This window comes from Coregonus clupeaformis, chromosome 8 (genome assembly GCF_020615455.1).
Source record: "Coregonus clupeaformis isolate EN_2021a chromosome 8, ASM2061545v1, whole genome shotgun sequence".
Classification (NCBI taxonomy): domain Eukaryota; kingdom Metazoa; phylum Chordata; class Actinopteri; order Salmoniformes; family Salmonidae; genus Coregonus; species Coregonus clupeaformis.
Window position 1 is genome coordinate 34,598,569 of NC_059199.1, and position 18,590 is coordinate 34,617,158.

Genomic DNA, 18,590 nt, shown 5'->3' on the forward strand with positions numbered 1-18,590 from the left:
AAAATGTAAGACAACTCTGGCCATTGTGTTGTGTGACATAACTGCACATTTTAGAGTGGCCTTTTATTGTCCCCAGCACAAGGTGCACCTGTGTAATGTTCATGCTATTTAATCAGCTTCTTGAAATGCCACACCTGTCAGGTGGATGGATTATCTTGGCAAATGAGCAATGTTCACTAACAGGGATGTATATGAAAAAATTCTGGGATCTTTTATTTCAGCTCATGAAACATGGGACCAACACTACATGTTGTGTTAATATGGACCTCCACATCTGGCTTCTTCACCTGCAACCAGCCACCCGGACAGCTGATGAAACTGGGTTTGTAAACCCAAAAAATGTCTGCACAAACTGTCAACCATCTCAGGGAAGCTCATCTGCGTGCTCGTCGTCTTCACCCGGGTCTTGACCTGACTGCAGTTCGGGGTCGAAACCGACTTCAGTGGGCAAATGCTCACCAAATGCTACTGGAGAAGTGTGCTCTTCACGAATGAATCCCGGTTTCAACTGTACTGGGCAGATTGCAGACAGCGTGTATGGCGCTATTGTTAAATGAATATCCCTTATTTACCAGAGCTCAATGAAACAAATCTGATGCACACAAATGAAACGGACTCATTGCACCATAATTAAACATGCATTTTCAGTTTATCAGTATGCAAGCTGGAGACCGCGAGCGCACAGAGGCAATTGCCCTTTTCACTGTCTCTAGAAGTTCGCAGCCCAGCTCATGTTTCTCATTTGGGAGATGAGGAGTGTTCGGCGCAGCACACCCCAAGCTGCTCGGATCACGAGCGCGTCCCGCTGACATATTTCACCTTCACCCCGAAGCATTCTTCTGCCTAGGAGAGTGAGACAGTGCGAGCCAAAACTCCTTGACAACCCCAGCCGCGCTGGTCTTCTTCGCACACTTCCACTCACGTTTCGTTACTTCGGTGGAGTTACAGTTGAAAAGTTATACATTAGATTATTTGTGGAGCGTTCTTAAACCTTGTGCCTAGAGCATGGATATGGGGAGGCTTGTGCTACGTTTGCTGCTTGCAAGCGCAGCGGTTCTCTTGGGCTTCACCAGAGCTTCAGAAATGCAAGGTAATGAAAAATATAACGCATGCTTTGACAAAATAGTATTCTGATGTTAGTTTTAATTGCATTGTAAGTGAAGCCACTCTGCATCGTTCACTGGCTGTATGCCACAACTTCTATGTAAAATAATTCAATAGTAAAAAGGCTAATGATTATTATGGTAATTCCTATCAAATTTACTTTTGCCGTTTTGAGGCATTCTGATAAGGCTACGTTCAATTTACCCAATTGTTTTACCAAATGGACACTTCTGTCCCAAACGCGAAATGTGCACTATTGTGGACTGCTTGCCATCGCTCACCACCTCGTTCAATATTTGGGTTCATGCAAATTGAAGGACCACATCACAAAAACGCTCCAGATGCGTCCTACATCATCTCTATCGTTTTACATTGCAATGCCATCTGGATAATAAGTGACAAATATTACTCATACATTTGCTTTATAAAGAGCTCCTAAACTTGAAATGGTAAACATATCTAACCTACTCTTGTCCTACTTAATTTAGTATACACTGGCTGCTGTCTCTATACATTTACATTTTAGTCATTTAGCAGACGCTCTTATCCAGAGCGACTTACAGTTAGTGAGTGCATACATTTTTTTTCCTTTTTTTTTTTTTCATATTGGTCCCCCGTGGGAAACGAACCCACAACCTTGGCGTTGCAAACGCCATGCTCTACCAACTGAGCTACACGGGACTATGTATGTACTACACAATAAAATACAATACAATAGAGATTACCAGATGTCCTGCTAAATGCAGTTTAAGATAGCAAAAAGATTCCACCAGTGAAACAATGAACACTCACTGATGGGTCCGCCTCCCACTAGAAGGTGTTTGCTGAACCATATGGTGCAATGGAGCCAAACAGATGATGGGCATCCATAGTTTTTCACAGGGACCTGCCCACGATGATGTTGCAGCGATCGAATGGCTGTCAGCTCAAGGTGTGTGCACATGTCAACTATGACCTAGGGAGAGCGAGAAGGAGATATATATTCTAATTACACCTGTCCATCACACTGATGACTAATGGGTACTGGCCCATACAACAGTCCTTTTAAAGAGAAGGACCACCTCACAAATTCTTAACCCCTAGGGTCATTGCTGCTCTGCCTTTTCATTCACTAGGGCTGCTTTCAGTGCGACTGAACATTCAGAATGGTGCAAATAGAAATGGTAGGTATAGACTGGACTCACTCAGTAGCAGTTTACAAGTGATTTAACAGAGTGTTCTGAAAGTTGAGGATAGAGGAAAGAAGAGGGTGTCCAGAAGGAGACCTTTCGGATTGGATCATACAGTGGGGGGTGATTTAAAAAAAAAAAAGCCTTTGGCAAGGGGGATATCAAATGCAGAGTCTTGTTTTTGCAAGCCTGGACAGACTCAGGGAAGCTCCAATGATGTTGATCTCTACCCCCTTCAATGCTTGCAGCTTTGACTTTCAGCCATGTGTCAGAGTGAATATCTGTGACGTGAGAGAGAATGGGAGAAGACTGAAGAGAGAATGAGTGTGAGATGATAAGGACTTGGAGGAAGATCAACAAAGAAAATAAAAAGAGGACCAAGTAGAACTAAACAACAAGCAACGCAACAGTTGAGATGGGGAAGAGACAGAGAAAAATTGATTGAAAGCAAAGGTGACCAACAAGAGGAGTTAGCATTGTGTGACAATGGAATAAGATGCCATGGAATGACCGGGGTGCTGATGTGCCCAACTGGGTTCGAACCAATGATTTACATATACACTATCAAGCCTCCAACTTGGCACTCCCCCACCATTTGTAAAAACATTTTTGGAAGCAATAGAAATGCATTTATTAATGTCTACATTTCTTTTTGCCACATTAAGTCTATTACAGACATCTTCATGAATACCTTTAAATTATATGTGAGCTAAACATAAGAATAAATAAAAATACTTAAAGTATAATTGTTTGATATTTTAAATGTTACTGCCCCCACTACCACAAAACAATACTGAAATACATATAATTTTGTCCTTGAAACATTTAATTTAAATACTGTAGAATTCCATTCATTCCTATCGAGGACTGCTTCTTCTAAGGAGTGCTAATATTGCCAACCGGTTGCTTCAAATCCTCTCATTGGCCAATACATAGCATCAGCAATCCAGGGTTTATATACATAATTGGTTTGAACTCAGATCTCCTGCACACCACAATACTGTGTTAACCCGCTGAGCTAAAGCCTAGGCATTAGGTTCATTACTAACTGGTGATTTGGTAAACCATGCAGAGATGAGTACTACTGGCGGTGACCCGATCCTGTAGGTTCATGCTCTACAACATTCGGAGAGTACGACCCTGCCTTACACAGGAAGCGGCACAGGTCCTAATCCAGGCACTTGTCATCTCCCGTCTGGATTACTGCAACTCGCTGTTGGCTGGGCTCCCTGCCTGTGCCATTAAACCCCTACAACTCATCCAGAATGCCGCAGCCCGTCTGGTGTTCAACCTTCCCAAGTTCTCTCACGTCACCCCGCTCCTCCGCACACTCCACTGGCTTCCAGTTGAAGCTCGCATCTGCTACAAGACCATGGTGCTTGCCTACGGAGCTGTGAGGGGGAACGGCACCTCCGTACCTTCAGGCTCTGATCAGTCCCTACACCCAAACGAGGGCATTGCGTTCATCCACCTCTGGCCTGCTGGCCCCCCTACCTCTGCGGAAGCACAGTTCCCGCTCAGCCCAGTCAAAACTGTTCGCTGCTCTGGCACCCCAATGGTGGAACAAGCTCCCTCACGACGCCAGGACAGCGGAGTCACTCACCACCTTCCGGAGACACTTGAAACCCCACCTATTTAAGGAATACCTGAGATAGGATAAAGTAATCCTTTTTTTTTTTTCACCTTTATTTAACCAGGTAAACCAGTTGAGAACAAGTTCTCATTTACAACTGCGACCTGGCCAAGATAAAGCAAAGCAGTGCGATAAAAACAACAACACAGAGTTACATATGGGGTAAAACAAAACAAAGTCAAAAATACAACAGAAATACATATATATACAGTGTGTGCAAATGTAGCAAGTTATGGAGGTAAGGCAATAAATAGGCTATAGTGCAAAATAATTACAATTAGTATTAACACTGGAATGATAGATGTGCAAGAGATGATGTGCAAATAGAGGTACTGGGGTACAAATGAGCAAAATAAATAACAATATAGGGATGAGGTAGTTGGGCGGGCTAATTTCAGATGGGCTGTGTACAGGTGCAGTGATCGGTAAGGTGCTCTGACAACTGATGCTTAAAGTTAGTGAGGGAGATAAGTGTCTCCAGCTTCAGAGATTTTTGCAATTTGTTCCAGTCATTGGCAGCAGAGAACTGGAAGGAATGGCAGCCAAAGGAGGTGTTGGCTTTGGGGATGACCAGTGAGATATACCTGCTGGAGCGCAGACTACGGGTGGGTGTTGCTATGGTGACCAATGAGCTAAGATAAGGCGGGGATTTGCCTAGCAGTGATTTATAGATGGCCTGGAGCCAGTGGGTTTGGCGACAAATATGTAGTGAGGACCAGCCAACAAGAGCGTACAGGTCACAGTGGTGGGTAGTATATGGGGCTTTGGAGACAAAACGGATGGCACTGTGATAGACTACATCCAATTTGCTGAGTAGAGTGTTGGAGGCTATTTTGTAAATGACATCGCCGAAGTCAAGGATCGGTAGGATAGTCAGTTTTACGAGGGCATGTTTGGCAGCATGAGTGAAGGAGGCTTTGTTGCGAAATAGGAAACCGATTCTAGATTTAACTTTGGATTGGAGATTCTTAATGTGAGTCTGGAAGGAGAGTTTACAGTCTAACCAGACACCTAGATATTTGTAGTTGTCCACATACTCTAGGTCAGACCCGTCGAGAGTAGTGATTCTAGTCGGGTGGGCGGGTGCAAGCAGCGTTCGGTTGAAGAGCATGCATTTAGTTTTACTAGTGTTTAAGAGCAGTTGGAGGCTACCGAAGGAGTGTTGTATGGCATTGAAGCTCGTTTGGAGGTTTGTTAACACAGTGTCCAATGAAGGGCCAGATGTATACAAAATGGTGTCGTCTGCGTAGAGGTGGACCTGAGAGTCACCAGCAGCAAGAGCGACGTCATTGATATACACAGAGAAAAGAGTCGGCCCAAGAATTGAACCCTGTGGCACCCCCATAGAGACTGCCATAGGTCCAGACAACGGGCCCTCCGATTTGACACATTGAACTCTATCTGAGAAGTAGTTGGTGAACCAGGCGAGGCAGTCATTTGAGAAACCAAGGCTATTTAGTCTGCCAATAAGAATGCGGTGGTTGACAGAGTCGAAAGCCTTGGCCAGGTCAATGAAAACGGCTGCACAGTACTGTCTATTATCGATCGCGGTTATAATATTGTTTAGGACCTTGAGCGTGGCTGAAGTGCACCCATGACCAGCTCGGAAACCGGATTGCATAGCGGAGAAGGTACGGTGGGATTCGAAATGGTCGGTGATCTGTTTGTTGACTTGGCTTTCAAAAACTTTTGAAAGGCAGGGCAGGATGGATATGGGTCTGTAACAGTTTGGATCTAGAGTGTCACCCCCTTTGAAGAGGGGGATGACCGCGGCAGCTTTCCAATCTCTGGGGATCTCAGACGTTACGAAGAGAGGTTGAACAGGCTAGTAATAGGGGTTGCGACAATTTCGAGGCTAGTTTTAGAAAGAAAGGGTCCAGATTGTCTAGCCCAGATGATTTGTAGGGGTCCAGATTTTGCAGCTCTTTCAGAACATCAGCTGTCTGGATTTGTGTGAAGGAGAAGCGGGGGGGGCATGGACAAGTTGCAGCGGAGGGTGCAGAGCTGGTGGCCGGGGTAGTGGTAGCCAGGTGGAAAGCATGGCCAGCCGTAGCAAAATGCTTGTTGAAATTCTCGATTATTGTAGATTTATCAGTGGTGATAGTGTTTCCTAGCCTCAGTGCAGTGGGCAGCTGGGAGGAAGTGCTCTTATTTTCCATGGACTTTACAGTGTCCCAAAACTTTTTGGAGTTAGTGCTACAGGATGCAAATTTCTGTCTGAAAAAGTTAGCCTTTGCTTTCCTAACTGCTTGTGTATATTGGTTCCTAACTTCCCTGAAAAGTTGCATATCGCTGGGGCTATTTGATGCTAATGCAGTACGCCACAGGATGTTTTTGTGCTGGTCAAGGGCAGTCAAGTCTGAGGAGAACCAGGGGCTATATCTGTTCTTAGTTCTGTATTTTTTGAATGGGGCATGTTTATTTAAGATTGAGAGGAAATTACTTTTAAAGAACAACCAGGCATCCTCTACTGACGGAATGAGATCTATATCCATCCAGGATACCTGGGCCAGGTCAATTAGGAAGGCCTGCTCTTCTACCCCCCTTACCCCCCCAAAAAAAAAAATAAAAATAAAATACATATTGTAAAGTGGTTATCCCACTGGCTATAAGGTGAATGCACCAATTTGTAAGTCGCTCTGGATAAGAGCGTCTGCTAAATGACGTAAATGTAAATGTACTGTAACTGTCTGACACATGAAGGTTTTAGCTGAGTTGGCTAATATTCTGGCGCGCAGGAGAACTAGGTTTCGAACGCAGTTGGTCACACATTAGGTCCAGGTCTATATTAGACATAATTCAGACTGAACAAATCCTGGGCTTGTATTATGTATTATAAGGGGGGGGAGGTACACAGAAAGGGGCACCTGCAAGGGGAGAATTGGTGGTTAGAGGCACCCCTGATGTTTTTGGCTTCAGTTAGACTGCTGAATGGGCAGCCACTAGGGAGACGAGAGAACGATTAGAGTGAGGCTGGGATGTCTAATCAGAGTAATCTGTCATCTATCTCGTCTCTCTCTCTTCCACTCACTCACTCACTCACTCACTCACTCACTCACTCACTCACTCACTCACTCACTCACTCACTCACTCACACACTCACACACACACACTGGCTTATAAATTCTCAATAAACCCTCCACAGTGGCAATAAACTCAAAAGGATGAATCCCCTATTTGTCTATTCATTCATCTTTTCTCTTACTCTATCCCATATCTCCTTTTTTGTGTCATCTGATTGGCCTTCTTTCTTTTGTGTATGCCTATTTTCTCTATTGCAATATCCCTCTTGCTCTACCCTCTCCATCACTATCCATCCCTCCTTTTCACACACTTAAGGATGCATTTCCAAAGTATTCAAACTGGACCCATGTAATCCACCACCACCCCTCCATCTTTCAGTGATTGACATGCTGGAGCTGCACGACGCCAAGCAGAGTGCGTCCGCGGTGGGGAAGATGTCGGGGGCTCTGGGCTTCGTGTCGGACCTGTACCTGGTGTCCACTCTTCGTCTGCCGCCCAAACTGGGAGGAGTGCTGTTGGGTGTCTACAACAAAGACGACAACAGGAAGTACCTGGAGGTGGCCCTCATGGGCAAGGTCAACAAAGGTAGGGTACTGTCAGTAGAGGGGATAGGGAGGGAAGTGTGGTAGATATATATTTTGGTGTAGCCTAAGTTGATTCTCTTCATGGCCTATAACTAAGACACAGTCACCCAATCCCAATAGTGGGGTTGCCTGATCTCTATGTTCTGGGTACATACAGTACATGTTAAGAGAAGGGATTAAGAGATGCTCGAACCCTCTCTCTTTGCAAATTAATCTCGGTTACCTAGCAGGATGAAAATGTATGCACTCACTAACTGTAAATTGCTCTGGATAAGAGCGTCTGCTAAATGACTAAAATGTAAAATGTAAGTAAAATTCTCCACTGAAAGTTTGTAATTTCCTGTTTTACTTTCTGGGGGAATGCCGTTAACAATTGTGATTAACTTTGTGCAAAGAAGGAAGCGAAGTCTTCTCCCTCGCAAACGGAAACTCTTGGCTAAATCCCTCCCTTCTGCTAATTTCATCTGTGTTTATCTTGGGCAAAAAGCTTTTATTTTAATTTATGAATTTTTACCATACAGCCAATTTTGACTTTGTGGCTGTGGAATCTATTGGAAACCGTTTATCATCCACACACGGGCTTTAAAATCACCGCATCAGTTTAAGCACCGACTTCGTCCAATCCTGATTCGTTCAAATAATCAACCATGAAAACCCCAAACCAGGAACTACTAGATTCTCTCCATTTCATCTGTCCACGAGAATCTGTCCAAGAGAGATTACGGGCTATGGGCTGAATGTCCCTTTCCCTTCTGAAATTTGAAAGATGCTAACACCTGCGAAATCGTGATTTGTCCAAATAACCAGTGACGAAAAACCCAAACACAGGAACTACTGCTGCTCGTTATCCCACGCATCCCATTCCTTCCAGACAGATTCTATGGTACCAGTTATGTTTACGTAGAGCAGTCCACAAGAGATTACCTGATCTTAGAATCCTCTCTGTTTCTCAGTTCTGGTGCGCTATGTACGCGAGGATGGTAAACTCCACACAGTGAACCTCCAGAACCCCGGCCTCTCCGATGGACGCACCCAGTCACTCATCCTCCGTGTGGGTGGGCTCCAACGAAACCATCTCCACATGGAACTCTATGTCAACTGCCGATTGGCCGACTCAGCACAGGTCCTGCCGTCCTTGGTCCAGCTCCCAGCAGAGGCGGAGTCTGTGGAGATACGCAACGGGCAGAAGGCCTATGCCAGGCTACAGGTGATAAAACTCAACTTTAAGTTCCAGACAGTCCTAGACTGAAGTTAAAGGTAGACTTAGCAATAAGATATCATCATACACAGTGGGGCATCCTGCTTACAGAAATCAACAACAACATTTAAATCTGCCCTATGGCTTCCACTATTGGCTCTTCCCAATGTGGGCATGCCTCAAGGGAATGCAAAAATTGGGAAGCGCTAATAGTTTTTGTGTAGCAGAAAGTGGCTTACATGGAGAACTATGTAGTTAGCTGTAACCCTGTGGTGCTGTTAGCATGTGTGACTATCTGATTGATAGATGCCACACTCCCTGTGGACAAAAAAGAGAGAGAGAGAGAGAGAGAGAGAGACGCAGTTAGCTTACCATTTGATGTATTTGTTTTCCGTTGCATAACCTTTTGATTATTTTTTGCTACGGTGTGCCCCAATGAACACAACCCAGAGCATGTGCTTCAATATGTCTAAGTAAGACCGGGGGTCAATGTTCCCTCTAATTGTTTTTGACACTGAGCAAATTTCAGGTCTGCTGAGCGCAACCTTGAATTCCTGCAAGTGTTTACTGTTAACACTGAGACTGTACTCGCTTTAAGTTACAGTTTTAACAGTGATCATAATGTAGGCCTACAAGAGTGGCCTACCATAAAAATTTAAAAACATGGAGAAAATGCATCCCATAACATTTTAACGTGGAAATAGCTGTTCTATCATTCAGCCTACAGTAGCAGCCAATGTGTGGTGTTCAATGTAGGCTTATATTCCATGAGACTTTTTTTTAAAACATGCAGGGCTTAACATTGATCTGTTTATCCAATTGTCCTTCAGACAAGGATGTTCCAGAAAATGTTGTTGTGTTGTGTTTGATGCAAGAAACCACTTTACAAAATAAAATGCATTATTATTCCCATACCATTATTATTGTTGCAGAGAATCAGACAAAAATGTATGCTACCCTCAGCCTATTGGCTACTTATTAGGTTATTCAAGCCTGTCTCAGAATATAACACTGCCCCTTTAAGACATAGAAAAGCTCTTTACCTGACTCGTTTTTCAAAGATGGTAGTAGTCAGTCCCCCATTGCTGACCAGAAACTCACTAACTAGCAAAGAAGATGAATAAATGTGCACACGTGGCTACATGCAGCTCTCGCTTTGATCTCAAAACAAGCGCATCTACTCGCAACCGCTCATGCTCGTCATGTTGCATTGAAAGTGGCTAATATTATGTTGATTTGATTAAAAATCCCAGAGTAGAGGGAAACGTTGATAGTGCTAACGGGGACAAAACATCTTGTACTTCTCTGCGCGGGCTGGTATTGCTTCTAGCGCAGCAGTCCTGGGGGAGCTGCAGTCCCGGAGGAGCTGTAGGGAACATTGCCTGGGGTCGGTTGCATAAACATAGCCCTAGGCCTAGACATTGATTTAAAAGTGATAGTTTAATCCGAATACAAATTAGCATGATTTTCCACTTACCATGCTCCTTTGTGTGTGAAAGAGTTCATTAAGAAGGCGTACACAATTTAACTGTACTGTGTTGTGTGTGCGTGCGTGTTTCAGGGCTCAGTGGACTCTTTGAAACTGGCTTTGGGTGGCTCCATAGCCAAAGCAGGAATCCTGACCGACTGTCCGTTTCAGGGAGATACATATTTTCAGAATTCAGGTAAAATCGTTGTATACAACCATAAACACATGCAAATAATCCTCATACTAATGTATTACACTGAATATACAAAACATTAAGAACACCTGCTCTTTCCATGACATAGACTGACCAGTTGAATCCAGATGAAAGCTATGATCCCTTATTGATGTCACCTGTTAAATCCACTTCAATCAGTGTAGATGAAGGGGAGGAGACAGGTTAAAGAAGGAATTTTAAGCCTTGAGACAATTGAGACAAGGATTGTGTATGTGTGCCATTCAGCGGGTGAATGGGCAAGACAAAAGATTTAAGTGCCTTTGAACAGGGTATGGCAGTAGGTGCCAGGCACACCGGTTTGTCTCAAGAACTGCAACACTGCTGGGGTTTTCACGCTCAACAGTTTCCTGTGTGTATCAAGAATGGTCCACCACCCAAAGGACATCCAGCCAACTAGACAACTGTGGGAAGCATTGGAGTCAACATGGGCTAGCATCCCTGTGGAACGCTTTCGACACCTTGTAGAGTCCATGTTATGGTGACCGTATGACCGCCACAACGGCGGTCACGAGTCATGAAGGCAGTCAAATTCCACGTGATCGTTTAGTCATGGTAATTAGGCTTCTACAAGCTCTGATGCTGCTGATGGTCATTAGTAGCAAACTTGCTAACTGCCTGGTACTCAGCACTCTATTGTCCCTCTAATCACACTGACACCAATGCAAATGTAATTTGAAAATCGAATCAAACACTTCATGAGAGCCCATGAGCTGATGTTGCGCAATATTTCTATAGGCTATGCAATTGCGTGAGAAAACAGAGTTCTGGCCTCTATTAAAAAGAGGAGGATCCCATCAGCTTTCTATAGGCTAGGCCTACTATATTTCTTTCTCAACTTTCCTAATATTAAACACATTGCTTCTCTTTACAACAGGAGTATAGCCTACCTGCCTGGCATGAAAATGAACCACAGGAAAAGCGTCCTCTATTCGCTATTTAAGTGCATAGATGACATGTATTTCCCCCCTGTTTCGAGAACGGTGCATGATAATGGTCCATTCTAAATCAAAACAAATTCACACATATATTATTTAGTATATGTAAAGACAAGATTAAATCAAGAATAGTCTGATGGGTGACAATATTAGCCTATCACTTGTGAATTATATATTATCACCTTTATAATAAAAGCATTACATGCTAAATTGCATGTGTGGTCACTTTTGATAATGGTGTTTTCCCGCTAATGGAACATTTGCGCTTATAGCCTACTGTCGTGTGCACATGGCTACGCTTCTAATGTGAAGAAATAGCCTAATAGTTTATCAACATTTTAAGGTAAACGTTCTGATCTGTTTCGTCAGCCTAATTGCTTAAGAAAGGTTTTGTTGTATTAATGTGTGATCTATCGCATCCCACAACTGTCCCAGACTATGTTTGGAATATTTATTTCTCGCACAGAATAGAATAGGCCAACTTTTGTACTATGGGGGATAGTGAGAGGTGCGTCGAAGCAAGCAGCACGCAGGGAGAAGGAATTATAATTATTATATTCAGCCCAAGGGCACAACAGCCACTGGTCGCAAAGGGCATGGATTTTCTTAGGGGGAATTACGGCAACACAAAGGGTATTCGAGGCATTATCAAGTGCTTGTCAAATTGTGAATGAGAGACTGATGAAGTGTGTACAGCCTGCACAAAAAACAAAGCAGAACTCATGCCTTTCATGCAACTTTTTTCAAATCATCATTAGAGTCGGGTCATACAGCCTTAGAATGTATTAAAAATCAAAACATATAGCCCAACCTTTGTATCACAAATCAGATCAAATTAAGCATGTAGGAGTACCTGTTTCTTTGTTAACTTTGTGGTCCTCTGTAGCTCAGCTGGTAGAACACGGCGCTTGTAACGCCAAGGTAGTGGGTTTGATCCCCGGGACCACCCATACACAAAAAAAATGTACGCACGCATGACTGTAAGTCGCTTTGGATAAAAGCGTCTGCTAAATGGCATATTATATTATTATTATTATTAACCACTCAACACAGACTAGCTGCATGTGCACACTCCCTCAAATCGTTTGGAGAAAATATCCTTTCTATTTTATACTATACAATAATGCCACGGAATTCTATGCAAATCTTGTCTGCTAGATGAACTAGTGTAGCCCACAGCCATATGGCATAGCCAGATCAGTACCTAACATAAGGACAACTTAGAGTATGCTATTCTGTTCTTCTGAAATAGACTACATTGTCTTCATATCATGTTTCTTTAGACCTGTCTAAAATAAATAATGGATTTATTGTTAAGGTGTAGGCTATATTGCATGGATTTATTATACTTTTTTAAATGTAGATGTTCCTAAGGTCTGCATCAGTGGCTTGTAGGCTATGTGTGGAAGTCAGAAGATGCTAAATGCGTTTATGTTAATTACCGGTCAATTACTATGAGACCAGCAGTAATTTGCTTGACATTCCCTGGCTGACGAAATGTTGTGACCGCCACAGCCCTAGGCGCAACTCAGTATTAGGAAGGTGTTCCTAATGTTTGGTATACTCAGTGTATAACGTAATATTCACTTTAGTCTCGGAAACCCAGACCTAGGAGCAACATCACTAGATCTGGGATTAATGACTTATTGTCTTGGTAACAAAAAAACAAAAAAAGACAGACGACTCTCCCAACAAATCACGAGGCAGACATGCCAGAACGTCACGATTCGAAACCAAAATTTGCAGGTAAAACCTTTGCAGTGGTTTTAGTAAAGGTAGTTGATGGAAGCTAGCCACTTGCGAAAATGCACTCATTAAAAATAACCTATGATCTTGCTAGCTACTATTTTGTGTCCGGGGGAAGTTTACGCTAGGGCAACAAGCAGATAAGGCAGTGATGTAGGAAAGCCGGATGTCCCAACTCCGCCCTTTCCTCTATGCCAAACGGACATTTATTACGTACAGACGGGTAAACCAGAATATTGGTACATTGTGGGCGGCAACCCGTCTATATAGAGACTGGTCACTTTGATATCTGGTGATATATATTTCCATCCACTTGTTCCTCCTACCCAAACGTCACCTTAGGTATTTGGTCAGCAGAAGCTAATCTCAGTACTGTATTCTTATCACTATAACTCACTCTAGTGGTGAGCCCACGTAACTAACTTATAATTGTCTGGTTGTCCTTTTTCCATCTCTGTTTACATGTACTAGTTCATGTCTGTGAAAGGCATTGTTAGGAATAGTATATTAACATGAGTAGTGTATTGTGTTGTGATTGAAATGATTCAAGTGGACTTTCTTGTCTCCATAGTTGGCGCCGATGTCAATGCCATTCTGGGTGAGTATCAATCAGAAACACTCTGGTTTATCAACCTCCCCCTACCCAAATGCTACCTAACAATTATAGTTACCGGTATAATGCTATAATTTACTTAAATGGTTTCCCTGTGCTTATGTTCTAATGCTTGGACATCACTGTGTCAGGTGACCACACCAAGGCTTTGATTGGCCAGCTGATCATCTTCAATCAGATCCTGGGCGAACTCCGAGAGGACATCAGGGAACAGGTAAGAGATTGTGAGAGGGGGAAGAGGGGGGTTGACTGGATGAGAGGCACAGGGAGTGAGGGTGAGAGGGGACTAAAAGAGAGAGAGGGGAAAGAAAGAGAGAGGAACCAAGCAGAAATGTGCAGGTTCAACAATTGTGTGCTCACATAAACAAGAATGTAACTGTTTGAGAGATGGCAGTGTTCTATAGCAGGGGTCTTCAAGCTTTTCTTGCCCAGGGACCCCCTCCCAGGCAAACCGGTGACACAGGGATCCCCATTATATGTATTGTCTTATCATCAGGCAAGGAGAAGTAATCAACATTTTAAAATGAATAGTTTTGCTAGATCGTTTTTCAATATTTTGACCTCCCCAGACATTATAGCCTATTAGCAAGAAAGATTACTCCAAACACATTTTCGCTAAGAGCAGCTGTTTAGCTGGCTAAACAACGGTTTGCAAAAATTAATGTCTTAAGTCAAGAAAGCTTAAGTGCAGCCAGCCGCACTGGTAGCCTATTCGCGGGTGCCTTTTCAAAGCCTATGTCAGATACTCCAGTGAGTGTAATTGGCTCCAATGAGTGTACATTGTTCAATATTAGGAGTTGAGAAATAAAGTTGACATCATTAGAAAGAAGATATTATCCCCTTTTCTACTGTGGGTATGTCATTCTAAATTAGTTAATTGTATTGTTACTAGCGATATTCATTAAATAAACACGACATTTTCCACTTTAAAAAATGTAATGTGCGGACCCCCTGTAGTACCTCCCCCGGTTGAATACCCCTGTACTATAGAGTAACTACAGTATACGTACAAATACAGTTGAATAAATGAAACAGTTCTGGTGTCTGCTGTATGTTTGTGATCTTCACAGGTAAAGGAGATGTCTCTGATTAGGAACACCATCCTGGAGTGCCAAGTGTGTGGTGAGTGCATGAAGAGCAGTACTATACCGTCAGGCTGGGCCTCAGTGTATAGAACAGAGGGGAGAAGATCAAATAAACAAAAAGAGTTGAGAAGCACAGGAAATCAGAGGGAGAGACAGAGATTGAAATCTATGAAATACTTTAGCTGTGTTTGATTGATTTTGCCTGGCGCAATGGAACCAATGGAAAAATTGCCCCTTTCAATTTGCAGTTGCAACCCAAAAAATAAGAGTTCCCCGCCACTGTTTCGGTAAAAAGCTGAGGGATGGGGCTGGAGAAATGTAACCACTCTCAAATTCATAGACAGAGCTATGGATGCAAGGACTGACCATCCATGATACTAAAATGATAGTTTTGAGGCTATACAGTGTGTGTTTACATTTAATTTGTTTACATTGGAGTAAAACAAGCTTATATTTTGGGTTCTGATGGAATGCGACAGTTGAACTAAGCTCATTAAGCATTTATAAGTTATATTCTTCAAGAATCAATGGATATATATAATTAATTGATAAGTTCAAAAATTGATGTAACAACTGCAGACTGCCCCTTTAAGTACAAACCCTGCCCATATGGCACTCTTTGCAGGCTCGAAAGCATGCAAAAAAAAATCTAATCGTATTTTTAACCCAGATCTGGTATGTTCTATATCTTTGTTAACCAGGCTTCCACGAGACCCATTCTCGCTGTGAGCCCAACCCTTGCTATAAGAGCGTGCCCTGTACAGACACCCGGGAGTACCCAGGGTACCGTTGTGGTGCCTGCCCAGATGGCATGATGGGGAATGGCACCCACTGCCAGGACATTGATGAGGTATTCTAAGGGTCCTATTTCTATTTCTTTGGCACCACAAGATGATAGCATTATATGTTCCCATCATTTCCTTAACATTCCAGGGTGAGTTTCCCAAAAGCTTTGTAGCTAAGGTGGCACATTATTTCCCTCGACAACCCAGCTGCAAGAGAGTAACAATTAGAAAGTTGATGTTTGGCAACCAATCTTCATCAAATTAAGCAAAAAAACCCAGAATACACTGATAATTGTATTGTTACTTTCTGTCTCTCTCTCTCTATATGTCTAAGTGTGCTCTAGCCCAGCCCTGTTTCTCACCCGAAGGGTGCGTAAACACGGCAAAGGGCTTCACCTGTGAACCATGTCCTGTCGGCTTCTCAGGACCCCTCCTTAGCGGGCTTGGGGTGAAGTTCGCCAAGAGCCACAAGCAGGTCTGATCAACATAATACCCCCTGCCTCACACACACACACACTTTTTTTTTCGTGAAATGTCTTTTTGGAGTGTAAAAATGTTTGACCATTAAAAATCCTATTTTCCCTAACCCTACACACATACACACACACACAGAAGCCTTGCACATGCACACACCACCACCACTATTGACACCTCTTCTCACCCACTGTATACATGGATGTGCACTGTGTCAAAGTGATTGCCTCTATGGCCATGATAATAGGTGGTCTGATATATCTTGTCCTTAAATTGTTGTGTTCTGTCTGTCTATGTAGAAGTGCACAGATGTGGATGAGTGTGCTGACCTCTCCAAAACCTGCGTGCCCAACTCTGTCTGCATCAACACAGAGGTCAGTAGTGGAAAGGGAGTCAGAGGTTGCTAGGTGAAATACTTTTATCACTTAAAATAAATACATGATTCCCTTTCTCTGTGTCTATCTCTCTGTCTCCCTCTCTCTCCCCTTCTGTCTTCCCCCAACTCCCTCCTCCATCTCGCCCTCCCACCTCAGGGCTCGTTCAGGTGTGGTCCGTGTAAGGAGAGCTTCGTGGGCAACCAGACTGTGGGCTGTTTCCTGCGGAGGTCCTGCGCCACGCTTGGCTTCAACCCCTGTGACGTCAACGCCCACTGCATCATAAAGGGTGCTGCCAGGGTCTCCTGCGAGGTAAGACACGCATAGCACATCTCAATAGGCTAAAGACGCTTGTAAAATTAAGTTGTTAAAGAGATATTTCACCCAAATTACAAAATGACACATTGGTTTCCAGCAATTCATGCTTTGGTTTAGTTTCCCTGGCACTGTTTCCACATGCTAATGATTTAGCATTTGTGGCACAAATCCCATTCAAGTCATGGGATCGATATTAGCATTTTTCGTGCATCATGTCCAAATCATCCAAAAGTATCTAAAAATGATTGTGAAGCTCAACAAAGTCCCTTTATAGATTATTTCAACATGATGCACGAAAAATGCTAGTATCGGTCCCATGACTTGAAAAAGATTTGTGCCAGAAACGCTAAAACATTGCATGTGGAAACTAAACTAAACCAAAGCATGGATTTCTGTCAGTGCCTTGCAAAAGTATCCATCCCCCTTGGCATTTTTCCTATTTTGTTACATTACAACCTGTAATTGAAATGGATTTTTATTTGGATTTCATGTAACGGACATACACAAAATAGTCCAAATTGGTGAAGTCAAATGAAAAAAATAAAGTGTTAAGAAAAAGTATAAAAAATTAATAATGGAAAAGTGGTGCGTGCAAATGTATTCACCCCCTTTGCTATGAAGCCCCTAAATAAGATCTGGTGCAACCAATTACCTTCAGAAGTTACATAATTAGTTAAATAAAGTCCACCTGTGTGCAATCTAAGTGTCACATGATCTCAGTATATATACACCTGTTCTGAAAGGCCCCAGAGTCTGCAACACCACTAAGCAAGGGGCACAACCAAGCAAGCGCACCATGAAGACCAAGGAGCTCTCCAAACAGGTCAGGGACAAAGTTGTGGAGAAGTACCGATCAGGGTTGGGTTATAAAAAAATATACGAAACTTTGAACATCCCATGGAGCGCCATTAAATCCATTATTAAAAAATGGAAAGAATATGGCACCACAACAAACCTGCCAAGAGAGGGCCGCCCACCAAAACTCACGGCCCAGGCAAGGAGGGCATTAATCAGAGAGGCAACAAAGAGACCAAAGATAACCCTGAAGGAGCTGCAAAGCTCCACATTGGAGATTGGAGTATCTGTCCATAGGACCACTTTAAGCTGTACACTCCACAGAGCTGGGCTTTACGGAAGAGTGGCCAGAAAAAAGCAATTGCTTAAAGAAAAGAAATATGGGAGGCATGTGGGAGACTCCCCAAACATATGGAAGAAGGTACTCTGGTCAGATGAGAATAATATTGAGCTTTTTGGCCATCAAGGAAAACGCTATGTCTGGCGCAAACCCAACACCTCTCATCACCCCAAGAACACCATCCCCACAGTGAAGCATGTTGGTGGCAGCATCATGCTGTGGGGATGTTTTTCATCGGCAGGGACTGGGAAACTGATCAGAATTTAAGGAATGATGGATGGTGCTAAATACAGGGAAAGTCTTGAGGGAAACCTGTTTCAGTCTTCCAGTAATTTGAGACTGGGACGGAGGTTCACCTTCCAGCAGGACAATGACCCTAAGCATACTGCTAAAGCAACACTCGAATGGTTTAAGGGGAAACATTTAAATGTCTTGGAATGGCCTAGTCAAAGCCCAGAGCTCAATCCAATTGAAAATCTGTGGTATGACTTAAAGATTGCTGTACACCAGCTGAACCCATCCAACTTGAAGGAGCTGGAGCAGTTTTGCCTTGAAGAATGGACAAAAATCCCAGTGGCTAGATGTGCCAAGCTTATAGAGACATACCCCAAGAGACTTGCAGCTGTAATTGCTGCAAAAGGTTGCTCTACAAAGTATTGACTTTGGGGGGGTGAACAGTAATGCACGCTCAAGTTTTCTGTTTTTTTGTC

At 43.2% G+C, this 18,590-nt stretch overlaps 1 protein-coding gene across 1 annotated transcript in view; it reads left to right on the plus strand.

Moving 5' to 3' along the window:
* The first annotated feature begins 765 nt into the window (after nucleotides 1-765).
* The window catches only part of LOC123491527 (thrombospondin-3b-like), a 31,069-nt gene continuing 13,244 nt past the window's right edge, over nucleotides 766-18,590 (plus strand). The window contains exons 1-11 of the mRNA XM_045222368.1: nucleotides 766-1,090; nucleotides 7,309-7,515; nucleotides 8,468-8,721; nucleotides 10,274-10,376; nucleotides 13,668-13,694; nucleotides 13,841-13,923; nucleotides 14,780-14,831; nucleotides 15,496-15,644; nucleotides 15,914-16,054; nucleotides 16,353-16,427; nucleotides 16,587-16,739. Of these exons, the coding sequence (XP_045078303.1) occupies nucleotides 1,006-1,090; nucleotides 7,309-7,515; nucleotides 8,468-8,721; nucleotides 10,274-10,376; nucleotides 13,668-13,694; nucleotides 13,841-13,923; nucleotides 14,780-14,831; nucleotides 15,496-15,644; nucleotides 15,914-16,054; nucleotides 16,353-16,427; nucleotides 16,587-16,739 (1,329 nt within the window). The 5' untranslated portion in view covers nucleotides 766-1,005. The remainder of the gene's footprint in view (nucleotides 1,091-7,308; nucleotides 7,516-8,467; nucleotides 8,722-10,273; nucleotides 10,377-13,667; nucleotides 13,695-13,840; nucleotides 13,924-14,779; nucleotides 14,832-15,495; nucleotides 15,645-15,913; nucleotides 16,055-16,352; nucleotides 16,428-16,586; nucleotides 16,740-18,590) is intronic.